The sequence below is a fragment of the Primulina huaijiensis genome, chromosome 5 (genome assembly GCF_012295235.1).
Source record: "Primulina huaijiensis isolate GDHJ02 chromosome 5, ASM1229523v2, whole genome shotgun sequence".
Taxonomy (NCBI): Eukaryota; Viridiplantae; Streptophyta; class Magnoliopsida; order Lamiales; family Gesneriaceae; genus Primulina; species Primulina huaijiensis.
In genome coordinates, this window is record NC_133310.1 from 17795983 (window position 1) to 17813285 (window position 17303).

At 35.7% G+C, this 17303-nt stretch overlaps 1 protein-coding gene across 6 annotated transcripts; it reads left to right on the forward strand.

Annotated features, from left to right (window-relative positions):
* The first annotated feature begins 226 nt into the window (after positions 1–226).
* Positions 227–9302, forward strand: LOC140976734 (diacylglycerol kinase 5-like). Of its 6 annotated transcripts, none has more exons than XM_073441010.1 (14): positions 227–388; positions 516–649; positions 1262–1482; positions 1766–1888; positions 1992–2120; positions 4102–4187; positions 4550–4730; positions 5143–5191; positions 5455–5537; positions 6336–6403; positions 7259–7333; positions 7718–7805; positions 7926–8042; positions 8782–9302. In XM_073441010.1, exons 3-14 carry the CDS (start codon positions 1282–1284, stop codon positions 9103–9105), a joined length of 1524 nt encoding a protein of 507 aa, XP_073297111.1. In that variant the 5' UTR covers positions 227–388; positions 516–649; positions 1262–1281; the 3' UTR covers positions 9106–9302. The 6 variants fall into 6 exon arrangements, with proteins under 6 accessions (XP_073297111.1, XP_073297116.1, XP_073297114.1 ...); XM_073441015.1 differs by having other exon boundaries at positions 4607–4730; XM_073441013.1 differs by having other exon boundaries at positions 227–357.
* The last annotated feature ends 8001 nt before the right edge of the window (positions 9303–17303 follow it).

Genomic DNA, 17303 nt, shown 5'->3' on the forward strand with positions numbered 1-17303 from the left:
AAAAAAACTGATAATATTTTTTAAAATAATCTTCTGAAACATATTTGATCAAACATCTTTCAAAGTGATATCAAACATTCTCTTGTTTTGTGTATAAAATTATCATTCATAACTAAAATCGCGTTGACGATATCATAAACTTAATTGAACTGAATTTACTAACATTCACCAATCAATGTATCGAGTTATTGTCCCTCATGGTCTACGATATCNATATATAATCGCGTTTTAGCTCTACATCTCCGCCTACGTGCTTGCTGTCTCTTTGTCAATCTCCCATCGCCATTTCACGTTCCGAATTTTGTTGAAGATTCATTTGTGATCTCTCTAAAGCAGCCTCCATTATCTTGTTTTCATGTGCGAATTCGTAATTTCTTTGTAAATTCTGGTGAAATTCCATCTGGGTTTTTCTTCATCTTCAATAACTTTATTTATGCGTGATCACATTGTTCTGTTTGTATTTGCGTTGTTCAGATCGAAATTTAAGTCCCTCTAATTGTTGTAACATTATGTAGAATCCAAAAAGAGTTCACAATCTCTACAAGACATCATCGAGTTCGATTGCTTTTTTTGGAACACGAGTGATTTGTTACATGGCGATCAGTGTTTGTCTAAATGCCTGTATTAGGCTTTTTGAACGTGTTATAAGGTAAGGGTCAATATAGGAGCCTTTGATATTTTGTAACTACGTAAGATTCTGCAAAAAAGATTTAAATCATGTCGATTCTGAGTCACAAATTTTTCTTCATGTTTGAGCTACATATATATATTTTTTTAACATTGGGAACCCAAAACCGCTATTTTGAGTAAACGGATTAACTTAGTAGCGTGCAAATCACGTTTATCGGATACATCATACTGGACAAGCCTTGTGTGACACACTCAAAGCTGGGATTACAACCCCTTAACCATCCGAGTAAATGATCATATTGAGGACATTATATGAGGACATTGTATGATCATAATAGTTGGGAAGGAACCAGAGTTTGACTTAGATGACTGATGACGGAGAAATATTTCTATGTTTAATGCCAAAGTAAAATAAAGCAAGTCGCAGAGCCTAAATTGAACTTTATTAGCTAGGGGGTATTACAACCAAATTGATCCCGGGATAATGTCCTTTGTGATCAAAAGTAATGATTTTGGTCTTTTGCTTTTTGTTTGATCTAGTGCTTCATCGAATTTTACTGCACGAAAACAGGAATGTTATGCTATTTACATAAAAGGAATTACATGTACTTTTGAATTTTTTCTTCTGCAGCTGCTGACTTGTAATTAACAATGGAAAGTGCTGATCTTGATTCAGAGAAATTTGTGAAGGAGTTTTATATCCCTAGCTATATACTTGTGTCTGACTCGGAAGCTGAGTGTTTACCTAATGTACCTGAGTGCCCTGTTTTGGTATTTATCAATTCCAAAAGTGGTGGTCAGCTTGGTGGAGATCTTCTCGTTACTTACCGAACCATACTTAATAAAAACCAGGTAAAATTAGCTTTGCTTATTAGTGTTTACTTTTTTTCAAGAATAAATTTTTGGTAGTGGAGGAATCAACTATCTAGAAGTAACTAGAATCTTTGATTCTTGTGGCATGGACCAATAAAGAAAAAAATATAGCTCATAAGCAGAATAGTCAAATATTTGGTAATATTAACCAAGGGGTGCAGTTGCAACATGCTGTCATTAATGTACTGTGCTTTGTAGGATTATTCTGTTTGTTTACCATGATATAAACAACTTTTACGGTCCTCTTTTGTTCAACTTCCAGGTGTTTGATCTAGGAGAAGAATCTCCCAACAATGTTCTGAATAGGCTTTTTATCAACCTGGAAAAGCTCAAGCTTAATGGTGATGAATTTGCTTTTGAACTTGAGAAGAAGTTAAAAATAATAGTGAGTTTCGTTACAGAAGATTGTGTGCATGTTGATCTTTACTTTTTATGGTTGTTACCTTCATCTCTTTTTTCGCAAAGCATTGATAATCTGTAACTTGTAGGTTGCCGGGGGAGATGGTACAGCTGGCTGGCTTCTTGGAGTGGTTTCTGATCTAAAATTGACTCAGCCGCCACCTATAGCTACTGTGCCTTTGGGAACTGGAAATAATATTCCATTTGCATTCGGATGGGTATGAAAATACTTCACCTTTTGAAGCAATACCAGCTAATGCCTTCGTGGATATGCTTATCATTTTTAACTCTGTTTCACGATGCCGAATACTCAAATTCATTGCCATCGACTTTAACAACATTTTCTAATTTGACATGTAATCTTCAAAACTAGAACCAACAACTGAAACTAGAACCAACAACTGAAACTTCCTCGTGAATAGGTTTATAGCTCCTGAGGCTATAGTTTTTTTACATAATAAGCCTAGTTTGGTAGCAAATTCAGTCAAAATACTCTGGCACTGGCTAATTCCAAAATGTTTGAGTGTGAATGTGTCATGTGTCTTACACTAAGCCATTGCAGCTAGATGAAAATTTCAAAGCTATGATTGAGATGTTACTATTGAATTACGATCTTACTATTATCTTTTATTGAATTCTGCTGGTTGATACCTTTGAATTAATAATTATCTTTTGTTCTAGTTTAGTTTGAACAAATAAGATAATTCTCAAATGATTTTAAGTTAGGATATGATTATCTTTTAGGATATAGTGATCCTTTTATTTTAAGTTAGGATATGATTATCTTTATTTTAGTTCATTGTACACTACTATATATTGGTGGATTGAATCAATAAAGAATATCAAAAAACAATTATTCAAAATCTTGTGTTACGAGATTTGAGGTTCTCTCCCAACGAACCTCAAACCCAAGAAGATCGAAAGGTTCTATCCTAACGTGGCTCAAATTCACAATAGACAGTCTCTTGGCAGGATCCAAACGTGAGACCATAACAAATTTGTATCAGAGCTTGTCGTCATAGGGAATTTCAAGGCATTCGAGCAACAATTCGAAGCCTTTACGAAGAGTTATCAAGAAGACATGGCGGCTGCCAAGAAATGACAACAACCTCTTTATGATCAGTTGGAGAAGATATCTAAATGTTCGTCAACCATGTGAGCACGAGATCAGGGCAGAAACAATAGCAATCAATGAGGCACCATCGACCAGAATTCCGAAGGGTAACTAGACAACATGATGACTTATTCTATGTACCTCAAAATACGAAGCTAGATTTTCGCAGTACAATAGCAAAGCAGATTTGTTGGGATGGCTTAGTTGATGTGAAAAGTCATTTCAATACCAACGAGCATCGGGGAAAGACAAGGAATGGTCGGCCTCTTTCCACCTTTAGGGTGATGGTGAACCATGGTTCCTCAATCAGGAACAAGATCGGCTTGAGTTACAGCCGAAGGAATTTAAGAACCAACGCCATCTAATCTTAATACTTGAAACGCTCTAACAACTTGAAGAGATCAAAGTGACTTCTAGTGAAGATGCTGAAATTGTGATGAACAAGTACCTATCCTCATGGTTGAGGACAACCATGATCTTTAAGAGGGGAGTATTGTCATGTGTCTTACACATGATAACCCACTTCAACAAGATGGAAATTTCAAATCTATGATTTAGATACTGTTATTAAATCAGGATCTTACTATTATCTTTTATTGAATTTTGTTGGTTGATATTTTTAGTTTAATAATTATCTTTTATTTTAATTTAGTTTGAATAAATGAGATAACTCCAAACAGATTGTAAGTTAGGATATGGTTATCTTTTAGGATATGATGATCTTTTTATTTTAGGTTAGAATATGGTTATCTTTATTTTAAATCATTGTATTCTCCTTTATATTGGTAGATTGAATCAATAAAGAATATCAAAAAAGAATTATTCACAATCTTGTGTTAAGAGATCTGATACTCAAGCCTCAAACCCAAGAGATCGAGAGGTTCTCTTCTAACTAGCCTCAAATTCACAATAGACAGCCTTCTGGTAATCCATGACGTGGGACCATAAAACCGAATGTTGAATGTATATTATCACGATGAGCTCAGTCAATGTGACAGTCACTTCTCTGGGCAGAAATGCATGTTGTCATTTTAACGTCTTTGCAGTCTTCTGTTCAACTTTTTGTCTGAGCCTTTTGTTTACAGGGTAAGAAAAATCCCGGAACACATCGTAATTCTGTGCTCTCATTCTTGGATCAAGTGCGGAAAGCAAGAGAAATGAAGATCGATAGGTAACTTTCATTCACCTTTATGGTCATGCATAATCATAGATGAATATTTAATGCACTCCTTCCTACAAATGATGTACCAAAATTGGTAGGACAGTCAACTTTTAGAAATGTGCTCTCTCTCTCTTTTCTTAACACAGAGCTTTGGAGTTTGCGATTTATGGTAATTGTAGCAAATAACTATATAAGAATCTATGCAAAAATGTTTTGCTCATGTTCTGTTAATAATTACAGTATGTCTTCAATCATTGTTTTTCACAGCCTCGGACTTCAATAATGATTCATGGTGTTAAAAATCAATACTGGTTTAAAGTACATTTACAGATTTTATATTCATGGTGTTAAAAATAAATACTGGTTTAAAGTAAATTTACAGATTCTATATATCTCCCTGAGACAGTTGGCTTGTCATGGTCTTCCAGTTGGCATATTCTAATGCGGATGAGTGCACCAAAAGAAGGCTCATGTGATCCAATTGCCCCTTTGGAGTTGCCACATTCATTGCATGCATTTCACAAGGTTTCTTCATCAGATGATCTCAATGTGGTAAGAAAGATATCAGCAGATCTTTTCTTGATCATTCCATCTCACTGTAGTGTTGTAATTTTCTATGCACCTTAGGAAGCATCTGATATTGAGTATTAGCAACCTCGAGAACATAAACAGTTTAAATCGGTTTGTTACAACTACGCCTGTCCGGTTTTCTTATCATCTATCGTAATCTGGAGAGCATTTTGTCCTCAACCAAAAAAAGAAGTTGATAAGTAAGATTACAATAACATGGAGGAAATCAGGCTAAGTTGCTTTTATTTGTTAATGTATAAACCATCTATTTGACTTATGCAATAAAGAATTAGTGTCTTAATTTCGTCTTTAAGTAGAATCTGATAAGTCCGACTTTAAACCTTGAAAAAGACTGCTTCTCTTATCTCACTGTTTACATTTGTGAATATTTCAGGAAGGTTGTAATACATTCCGTGGTGGATTTTGGAATTACTTCAGCATGGGTGAGTATGGTTCTCGATTACCGAAGCAACACCTTATTAATAAACCATGCTTGTTATTTCTGCTCTATGTGTTGATTTAAATGGAACTATTTTGAAGAATTCCAACAAAATATTTATACTTTTAGATAATTAACTGACCAGAGATCAAAAGTAAAAATTTTGATAAATCACAGCAGTCACAAATGTGCAAGTAGTGGGTTGCTGCAAGCATTGTACACGTTTGCATGAATTTTTGGTTCACAATTCTATTTTTTTGTGACTAGGAATGGACGCACAAGTGTCTTATTCATTCCACACAGAGAGAAAGCTGCATCCTGAAAAATTCAAAAACCAGCTACGTAATCAGGTATTATATAAATATAATGTACACACATTGTAATTTCCATCACTACAAATGATCGCACTATCATAATTTTTTTATTGAAGACAAGTTGTCTACTTTGAAAGTGGAATGGATTTGTTCTGAGTCTATAAGATATGGAGATAAATCGAACATTCCATCAAAATGAGATTTCACAGTTGACTAAATTTATTTCTCAGGATGTAAGTATTGTTAATAATTGACTTCAGAAATATCACTGCGTATACAGCAGGCATATTAGTATGAAAGCCTTAGATAATATCACAATCTGTTTTGAGTTAATAAAATATTCTTTTAGTTCTCACCTTTAATCAAAAGTTTGCAAGTCTGGCATGCCATCGGTAGATCTTCAGTCAATAGAACAATGTTGAGGGTTTTTCATAAACGACAATGTAGAGTGGATTTAGACTCATTTGTGCCTATCACCTGAGTATGTACTGAATCTTGAAATCGATATTACTTGATCTAAGAATAAAATAATCTTTTTCCTGTAGGTATTGCTTTTAGAGATAACGATCTCATAGTTGTGCTGGAAATTTAGTGGTTCTTGGGCATGTCATACATTTTCTGTAAAATATGCTTCTATTGTTTTTCTGTCAGTAAATCGCGCAGCTCTCACGCCCTCAAAGTTGGGGTGTATGATATGCTAGCCTTCAGTGCTGCTTTGGCAGAATTTTCTTGATAGCTTTTCGTTTATAATTGTCATAGAGTCAGGAACAAGATATGCATTCAACTGGTATTAATCTTTGTTATAAACAGTGATGCTCTTCTATTGTGTCTTAGAGTACATATGCAAAGATTGGATGCTCACAGGGATGGTTTCTGGCTCCTATTGCTCGCCCTTCTTCTAGGTGAGATTGTAAGCATTGCTCAATATAATTTTTGCTTAATTTAAAATTATAAAAAGGTCGAATGGCTATTTTTTAATAAATGAGTGACTTTGGAGTTGCATATAATTCGTCTACATTACTAAAGGAAACTCAACTTATGATAAATCTCAGTCGTAAAATTGTCTGTACCAGTATGTGACTACTAAGTTATTTGACATTTCTACATAATGTACGTGAGCTTAATTTTATTTGATTGCTAAACCATAAAGCTTCAGGTGAATTGTCTTACGACACTAAAATGCTGATGCTTTAAAACATTTCATGACGTTATTGTTTATTTTTTTAAGTTTTTGTTCATACCCTGAGCCACGTGATCAACAATTTTCTTAATCTGTAACTTATTTAATATCTTTTCTAGCCAGTTTCTTCGTTTTCGGTTGTGGATTATGAATTTCATATGTAATTATAATAACTTGTAATTACACTATTTCTATCTTTTCATATTCAACTTATTTGTTCCTTTTGGCCAATCTTTTTCTGTTTTCTCATGAGTATGAGAAATTCAGTGGCGCATGCGACTAGAATATGAATCAGATTTCTGACGTTTGATGGGCTGAGATAGTAATGAAAATTTATGCCACATAATCAAAATTAATACCGACCTTATTAAATTTTTAGTTATTTGTCAAAAAGAACTACATGCCATCTGTCGCATAGGAATGCCTGGAGGTTGTTTCTTGTCTCAAAACTTTAAGTTCACAAACAGTGAGATCTATAGTTATTTGTTATGTTAATGTCCCATAATAATGTAATCGTGTCTCTCGTTTTACCTATAGTTTTTTGGTTTGGCAGGAACTAATGATAATTGTGACACAGGAATATAGCCCAACTTTGCAAGCTGAAGGTCGTGAAAAGACATGGTGATTGGCAAGACCTCCACATTCCTCATAGGTACGATAATTATTTAATATGCCTAATTCTGTCATTCCAGATGGAGCTCATACTCTTGAATCCGTTGCCTATTTGAAGTTGAAATTTTGTGCTGTATATTATTTGAAGAAAGCATTACAAGAATCGACAGTTTCTAAGATTGAAGGAGGGTAGTATCCAGCTGTATGTGTTGATTTTAATATTTCCTGTTAAAATATAATTTATCCATAAATTCAAGTACTATCACATGTTCTCTTAATTTTTCACATCTTAGACTAGGATTGAAGCATCCTATTTTTTTGTTAAATCGTTTTTTTGGTCAGATTCCTGCTTCTCGAAATAATGATAATGGAACATACAGTGTTTTGTGCTTCTGATACTTTAATCTCTTGTCTAACCATGCAGCATCAGGTCAATTGTATGTCTTAACTTGCCGAGTTTTTCTGGTGGACTAAACCCTTGGGGAACTCCAAATATTAACAAACGATGTGATGTCAGTAGTCTCCAGATGCATGTTCCTTATCTCTGTTCTTGCTCTTTGGAAAGATGGGAGATGTCAACTTCTGGAACTATGTAGTTGTTGACTTTTATTCTGTTTCATCTTGACATACAGAGAGACTTGACTGCCCCTTACGTAGACGATGGCCTTATCGAGATTGTTGGCTTTAGAGATGCTTGGCATGGACTTGTTCTACTTGCTCCAAACGGACATGGGACACGTCTAGCACAGGTTCGACTTGATTATTTATCAAGTACTTAATTTATAGGGTTGTAAATTAAATAATGTGATTCTTCGCAAATGATAATTTTTGTAATTGGCTTTATGACAAGAATTGACATAGAAAATGTGAAATCAACAAAATCCAGAGTGTCATATGGTAACAAAGTGAATTTCAATTGGTTTCTAAGGGGCTACGTGATGAGAACCTCAACAATACATTGACAAGAGTCTGTCTACGAATTATTGGAATTTATCAATTATTTTTCACGTAGACATCAAAATTCTTTTAGTATTTGGACTTATCATTACAATAATTAGAAAAAATGGCGTTCAAACAAATTTAAAACCTTGATGAAATTCTGTTTTTGATTATCATATAATCGTTGGATTGGTTTAACAAGGCAGGTCAAGATCTAAATTCCGGGATCTGAGTTTGTTATTCGATTGAATACATTTTGAGGAACTTGTCGGAGCATTGATTCAAGATCTCATTATTATATTTTAGAGTCTTGCAGTAACTACAAGTTTACAGTGCTCCATAACTGTGAGTTGCATAAATGGTCAAATGACAAGAATGCCCTTCATTTCGACCCCGCCTGATATCAATAAATCGGTTGCATCAGCTATCTTCAGTTACATGGCTATCCAAATAATGGAATCACGGCTGCAAAGAGTTATTGCAGTCGTTATAAGTCACTTGGTATTTCGGTTGAATCATGTGGTTAATGTCTCGCTTTTTCTTGTGTAGGCACACCGTATCCGCTTTGAGTTCCATAAGGGTGCAGCTGACCACACATACATGAGGATTGATGGGGAACCATGGAAGCATCCTCTTCCATTTGATGATGACACAATAATTGTAGAAATTTCTCATCTTGGCCAAGTTAAGATGCTTGCTACACACGATTGTAGATCCAGATGTATTATGGACCCATCATCTTCTATTCCCCAAGATGCTGATGAAAGGGATAGTGACAACGAAGACGACTCTGTTGGAGATGAATGGAGAAAATTCGGGGCAGCAGACACGTTCAGGATTCCAGATGACGTCGATGTTTCTCATCTCAGTTAGCCTCTCTCCCCCTCCCTTCCTATCGGGAACAATGCTTTGGATGGTGCTTTTCTGTCTTGTTATGAATATCTGGTTTTGCATATTTTCATTTTTTTGGTGGTGACACTGAAGCCAAATTATTATAGGATAAGTGTGAGGGTGATCATTTGCTGATATCTGTAGGTGTTCAAGTTTTTATTCAAGCATTTGTTAATGAAGCTGGCATCTTTGTTAGGCCTGATCGGTTAATCTTGGTTATGGTTTTGTCTTGTGTATTTACGTAAAATAAGTTTGTATTATTCATTATTGCAATATAAATGTCTCTGAATGTGTTATACTTGTGGGATTTGAGTGTGCAAGTGATGAAGGGAAGGGGAATATGTGGGGTTGCCAAGGCTGCTACTCTCCCTCACAATCAGAAAATCTAAATAATGTACTTCATTTTATCATGGACGCCGAGATAAGTTGGACGCAAGTGTGAGCAATCATGTTCTCTTGTTGTCAAACAAATCAAACTTTATAGGTAAGTTCATGTGAAAAAGAGAGTAACATGCAACAATAATTGATCCTAACTCACCACAATCCATCAGATTTGACTCGATAGCATCAATCACATATTTGACATCTGTCTCAAATACCGCATGATGCAACTCCATTGAGATAGCCCAATTTAGGGAATCGAGCAGCACCATCGCTCAACTTTGTCGGCAGTTGATGGCAGGTGATAGGTGAATGGTGACAGAAAGTATTGATGACAGTTGACAATAAATTGACGAAGGAAAAAAAACGCAGTTTCACATGAATGATGGAGCTCCATCATTTCAAAGTATCTAATTATCAGTTTTTTTCTTTCATCTCATAGAATTTGAGTTCTTAGTTCTATAATATTTCTGAAGTGTTTGTTATCCTGTTTTAAGAGAGTGCGTGTTCTATTTGAAAATATAGTAAGTGGTTGTACACCATAAAATATTATAGTGAAATTCTTTTCATTTTGCTCGTAGGTTTTGCCTTAATAATTTTTAGGGATTTTCGCATAAATCTCAGTGTCCAGTTTTATATTTTGTTTTCATATTATTATCTCAAGATGCCGTACTTGGGACCAACAAGTGGTATCAGGGCCTTGATTTAAAATTTCTTAAAATTCTGAGTATGCTCTGTGGTTGCAGTTTAGACTGACCTTCTGAAACGTCTTTAACTTGTTTTCTTTAAAATATATTAGAAATTATTTTTTTTAAAAAAATATCCTTAGGTTTCGGCCGAACACACACACACATATATACTCTTTGCACTATTAAAATAAACTCAACATTTATTTTATTCAAAACTTATAATTGCAGTAAAATCATAAAATCGTAAACTTCAAACCAAACCTAAAACTAAAATTTTTTCAAAAGTTGCATAAACGCCATCAATCTTTTTCAAAACCACATTCCAAAAGTCATGAAAATCTTTAGAGTAATGTAAAATCAACAACTGTGCGGAAAACTAACAAGGTCATCGGGTTAGTGCACTATCCTCCCACCTAGTTCAGTCATCCAACCCTCCAGGAAACATTCTCTGCTATCGGTTTCTTCTAATCACTATGAAGAAAATTCTTCTTTTCTCTCCAAACTGCCCATGTACAGATTGCAAGATCCTCAAATTCCGTCTTCGATAGTTGTTCTTTCAACCACCAACAAAGCTCCAATGTGCAAGTTTGTGAAACACCCCGTAAAACTAGAGCAAAAGATGTGTTCTTCCACATATGTTTAATTGCAACACAAAAGAACAGAGCATGACAAGTTGATTCCACAGGGAAGTTGCACAGACTGCAAGATTCATTGACCGGAACATGATGACGAAATAGATTTTGGTTAGTCGGAAGACAATTGTGGGAAATACTCCACCAGAATATGTGGATCTTCAGTGGAACATAAAAGATCTAGAAAAAAGGCCACCATTCTTCATTAGGATGCGCTGACTGATGTTCCGGAGTTGTGAATAACCCACACTGTAGACAAAATCCAACTCTCACCACATATTGGCCTTTGGCATCATGCCTCAAGAATAAGGAATCACACACCCCAGCTGCAGAAGTGGGCTCTTGAGTATTTCACTAGCTACATATGGATTAAAGCTGGCGGATATTAATTTAGCATCTCAGCCTTCTTCCATGATTAAAGCACTTACCGTATCCTCATGTTCCCAAGGTACTAGAGTATTACCCAGTTTCGATTGCATGCTTGGTATCCATTTTTCATCAAAGATTTTTATTGATTTTCCGTCTCCAACTCTTTATGATAACCCATTCACGAGGAGTTCTTTACTCCATAAGATCGATCTCCAGATGTAGGAAAGATTATTACCCATGCTCGCCTGCAACACCGACCCATGTCTGAAATATTTGCCCTTCAGTACTCGACCAGCTAAAGAATCATGATCCCGGATGAGGCACCATAACTGTTTAGCGAGCAAAACTCTATTAAATTCAGCCAACTTTCTAAATTCATTGTCGTCTCTACCTTTATGTTGGCATAGAGAATCCCAGGTTTGCCAATGCATTTTCCTCTTTCCATTATCTACTCCCCACCAAAAGTTCACACATTCTCATTCAATATCTTCACAGACCAATGTAGGAAATTTTAAAGCAAGACATAGAAAAGGAAGGAATGCTTGAAGGATCAATTTGATTAGAATCTCATTTCCCCTTGTGGAGAACCACTTGTTACCCTACCCTTGAATTTGTTACACCACTCTCCCTACAAGGTATTTAAATTGAAGTATCTTACTTCGCAATGATACTGTAGTTAAACCCAAATATAACTCATGTTGCTGCACTAGAGGAATAATCAAGATATTCTTTACGTATCCATAAGCAACAGATGAGTATTGGGACTAAATGATAGAGCTGACTTATCATAGTTGATGATTTGCACCGAAGCCTTCTCATATAAAGACAAAAATTCTTTCATTCGTGCTCCTTCTTCCATTGTCATTCTAAAGAACACCAGATTGTCATCTGCAAAGAACAAGTGTGATATTTATAGACTAGTAGGTGCAATATTTAGTCCTCTGTAAAAGCCTCTGGATTAAACGTGTTAAAGAGAGAAGAGGGACCATGGGCACACAATACAAAGAGATAAGGTGAAAGTGGGTTACCCTGGCCAATTCGCGGATCGGTTCAATAGGGCTAGCCACTTCTTGGTTTACTCTAAAATAATACGAGACAAATTTATCACCTTTTCAATCCAATGATGCTGGAAAACCAATCTTATCATCAACAACTGCAGAAAATCTCATTCCACTCGATCATAAGCTTTAGTCATAACTAATTTAAGGGCATCATAAACACTTCGACCAGTTTTTCTGCTCCACAACCAATGCAGTACCTCGAACCCCACAATAATATTATCTGTAATTAGGTGTACTGAGATTAAAAAAAAAAATCTTGGAAGCCTCAATAAGTTTAGAGAGAACTGGCCTGAATCGATTGGTAAGGGACTGAGAGACAATTTTTTAGCATACATTACATAAACTGATCTGTCTAAAATTTTTCAAAAGCATCGGGGTCTTTTATTTTAGATATGAGAGTGAAAAGGGTATCATTCCATGTCTCAAGGGAGGCGCCTTCATTAAGCACCCTGAGTACTGCCTCTGTAACTTCAATACCAACTACATCCCAAAACATTTAATAGAAATGAGTAGACAACCCATCCAAGTCGGGGGCTTTATCAGGATGCATATCAAAGAGAGCACGTCTGATCTTTGTTGCTATGAAATGAGCACAAAGTATCTGGTTCATATGATCACCAACTTTCAGTTCAAATGTTTCTAAAACATGTCCAATCTCGGCTTCAGATTTGTTAGACGAAGTGAATAATGTCTCAAAATAATCCAATACAATTGCCGATATATCTCCATTCTATGAACACCAGTCACCATGACTTGAGACCAAGCCAGTTAAGGAATTTTGGGTGCAACGATAAGAAGCTTTTGAATGAAATTATCTAGTATTCTGATTCCCATCTTTGAGCCAAGAAATTCCGCTTCTTTGCCTTCAATACATCTCCTCCTCAGTGGCTAGTTCCTCTTTCTCAATTTCGAGATTGTTCATCTGAGTTACATTATCAGTCCAGTGTGCACTTGTCCTGATCTTATTCAGTTGAGATAGCTTTTATTTAAGCCTCTTTGGAATTCGTCAAAGCCTGTTTGCGACCCAATTAATCAATGCACTTCTGCATGATGCAATTTTCTCCAAGAGTGGCGAATATTGATCTATAGTGCCCCAACCTCACTCAATCACCTTTGTACACTCATCCTCCAACAACCAGCATTTCTCGAACCGAAATGCCAACTCCCGATTCCCACTTCTTGTTCAATCTTGCAACTCGTCATCATGTAATTTCAAGGAAAATTGGTCTGTGATCCCAATGGTAGAACTATAAGGAAGTCACTCAAGCCGTTGGGAAAAACAGACGCCACTTTAGTTTTCCCACAAATCGATCTATCCTATCGAAGATTATGTTGTTAGAATATCTTCTGTTTACCCACGTAAATATCTCACATGTACAGTGCAACTATTGGAGTTCACATAGTTCGAGCACTTCCCGGAAGGCTTGCATTTGGCTTGGTGCTCGTCTAATGCCATCAAATTTTTCACTATCAAAATAGATTTCATTGAAATCTCCTCCTACTAGCCAAGCCATTTCCCTGAGCTCTGCTATATCTTTAAGGCGGTGTAGCAGTTCCCACGAAAAATGATGCAGGTGAACTTTTGGGTGTCCATAAAATTCGGTGAATCGCCAATCATGGTCTAATTCATGGACTACACAATCAATATGTCCATATGAAAAAGATTTAAATGAAACATCCACTAATTCATGCCAAAGTAATGCAAGTCCTCCACTCCATCCTCTGCAATCAACCATAAAACACAACGAAAATCCCAACTTATGTTTCCACCATCTGCAATTAACCTCTCTCATTTTGATCTCACTCAAAAATAAGAGATCGGGTCTCTTTTCACTGAATAGTCACCTAAGTTCTCGGAATGCCCAGGGGTTCCCAAACCCCCATTTATTCCAAATTATTATATTCATGGAGATCTGTGTTGCGAAGAAATCACTGCCGCTATAACAATCGAATCAGAAGTGTTGTCCCCAATCTTTGCTTATTTCTTAATATGTCTTGTGTACTCGTGTGTTATCAAATCATAATCATCCACCGAAATCCTCTTCACTCATATACCAAAAGACGAATCTGAGGCTCCAGGCACCATCTTACTCTTATCTCTTGCCCTTCTCTTTCAATGGTTCTTCTCGAGTAGGCAGTCTTGTCTAATCTTCAGCCCATCACTCTCCGACTATGTTAAATTTCTTCAAATCAGACCGAGACTGAACTAGAGGTTGCTTAGCCACAGGAGTTGGAGAATCAGTTTGGCCAACCCATCATTGACACAAATCTTTGTCTTGCTCTAAACCACATGCAGACTGCTATATATCCATCTTTTCTAGAGTTTCCTCTAGTTAGAGGCACCTTTCCACCCTGCTCCAAATTAATCAAGGCTCGAGAAGCAAGTTTGTCTGAGTCATCCTGTGGAGGCTCCACATTTCGTGTTTCAGAATGTTTAACATGACCTCCTCTTTTACCCCAACCTCCACCTACATGAGATGAAGCCTCATCCACACTCTACAGGCATGTTGCACGTTGCTGTAGATTCATCATTGCAATATACAAGAATGACTTAGCATGCCACAAAAATAACAAAAATCTGGGAGTCTTTCATATACGAGTAAAATAATAGTATCCTCTTCATCCCTCATGGCACTGATACGAATACACTTTCTCAGTTGCTTTGTTATGTTGATACGAACCCCTATTCGGGAGAATCACCGTGCATTGTTCAAACCAATCGGTTCGTTAAAAATCAATAGATTTCGCAAAAAATTCCAAGGGTCCTCTCTCAAATCCTTATTTCGATCACGTAGAAAATGAAATTCAAACACAAATGTATTATCACATGTAGCCTCAATATTCATACGCCTCTCTACCTGAAGAATATGAGGCATCTGCTACCGAAATGCATCCCGATTTAGGGTGTTTCGCGATAAGACTTTGTCCACCAAACACCGAGATAATCTTTGTTTCCCGATCCGGACGTCTTCTTCCTCCAAATTGACAAGTTCATTCGGATCCGATCAAGATATTTTCATCATGTTCACCAATCGAACAATTTCATCTGAAGCCATTGTTTTGTGATTCAAAAAAATCGTCGTATGAAACAAAAAATGTTCTTACGAATCAAGCCTGCAAAAGCGGGAGACCAACCCTTATTAGAGTCACAAACCCTAGAGAGAAATTTTTTTCGACCCTAAAAAGACTGATGTTAAATACCACTTGTGATGTCTATTTCAAATATCATACTTCTATAGATTAACTCCATACTTTTAAATTTACAAAAATAAATAAAAATAATTAAATCCCCTATGTTGAATTTTCACAATTTATTTTTTTCATGTTTCGTTTTCCTCTCTTTTTCAAAAAAATAAAAATAAAAATAAACCCACTTCTTTCGCACGATACCTGCTCGTTCCAATATTTGATTTGAAGAGATTGACAATTGAGATGATGAAGTTATAGCTTGAAGAAAAGGCTAGGGTTCAAAAATTTACGAGCTTCATCTCTGTATTTTGTATGAAATTATGATATTAAGCTAAGTGAAGTTGATTATGTACATTATTTAACTTTGAGATCTCAAGATTTTTCATAGAAACTTTTGAATTTTGTTGTTACGTACCTCGAACCCAAAGCTTGCGGTTATAGTGAAATTTCAATCTCCTCTTGAGCTTATGACGATGTTTTACGTCGTTTTATGAGTTGATGAATCAGATTGATGTGAGTAGATAGTTGGTTTGGGTTCTTGGATTGTGCTAGTGCTATTTAAAATTGAAAGATTTGGTGTCTTAACAACTAGTTTAGGACTAGCACAATCCAAGAATCCAAACTAGTGCAACAAACTAGTTTAGGACTAGCACAATCCAAGAACCCAAACTAGTGCAGCTAGTTTACGACTGTGCGGCAGAACATCATTGTTTGTTCAGAGCGGACTTTGAGTTCACATTCCAGAAGCTCTATGTTGGATTTGAAAAGAAATGTAATTTCTAAATTAAGAATTTTTTGAGAGGTTTTTGGATATTTAGTTCACATTTTTGCTTTAGAATTTGACAGTTTTATCTTTGTCAAGAATTTCACTATCTTCTATACGCTGGCATCAACTTGCATTGCAGATTTTATGGTGGATTTCATGTTTCAGATTGCTTAGTGGATGCTATATTTTGACTCTGATAATAATTAACGATTAATCTATTTTTGTTTTTAACTTTAGTAGAGTTAATAACTTCCATAGGAAAGCGATGAGTGTGGAAAATTAATAAACAGCCTGCGAGCATCGGGAACAATGATGATCAAGACGGTATCACATTAAAGAAGAAAAAACCAACATACCAAGATAATGAAGGTATTGGATTTCACCTGTACCCTGCCTTGATCCTGTCATCTGACTTGAAATTTCAATGATTTCTCACAAAGGGCTGTTTTAGCTTTGGGCAGCTGAAGATATTAATTTTTGTAATTATTTCTTCGAGTTTTGGTGTTGGCTCTCAGTTCTAATGCCACACGATTCTTTTCTGGAGTTTGTTTTTACCTTTATAATTTCTATATTCTTTACTTTCTATGTGGTGATCCTGAATCTTACTTGCGATTCATGGCCATGTTGAGATTGAATATTTGTTAACATGTATCTGTAGTTATAAATATTTGTATGGTGTAATTCAACCAGGGGAGGTGCAATAAAAGTTATCACGTTTTTTCGTATGTTAGTTATCCTAAAATATTGGTGCTTAATTGTTGTACAAAGATGGACAAATTTTTATCATATTCTCTTATTGTTGTTAGTTCCGTATGCACACATGGATCTGAAATAATTTTTTCAAAAAATGTAATGTAGATATGAAACTTTGATATTTAAAATGATGAGGGTTTAGTAGTAGAACTTTGGTCCATATATTGTTCCATTCATAACTATGTGATTCATTTCTTCCGAACATTGACAAACATCAGTAATTAAGATTATGCTTTTCTTTTCTGTTTTTTATTTTTTTACTGGTTCTTTTGGTGATCTTACATGAATAAAACTGAATTTTATTTTTTAGTTGAACGTCAAAGTGCTGCAATCATGGCTC

Coding starts and splice junctions, on each gene's coding strand:
- LOC140976734 (XM_073441010.1), top strand. CDS start 1,282: ATGGAAAGTGCTGATCTTGATTCAGAGAAATTTGTGAAGGAGTTTTAT. Junction 5,192..5,454: donor TTGGAATTACTTCAGCATGG/GTGAGTATGGTT, acceptor TTTTGTGACTAG/GAATGGACGCACAAGTGTCT. Junction 7,334..7,717: donor GACCTCCACATTCCTCATAG/GTACGATAATTA, acceptor CTAACCATGCAG/CATCAGGTCAATTGTATGTC.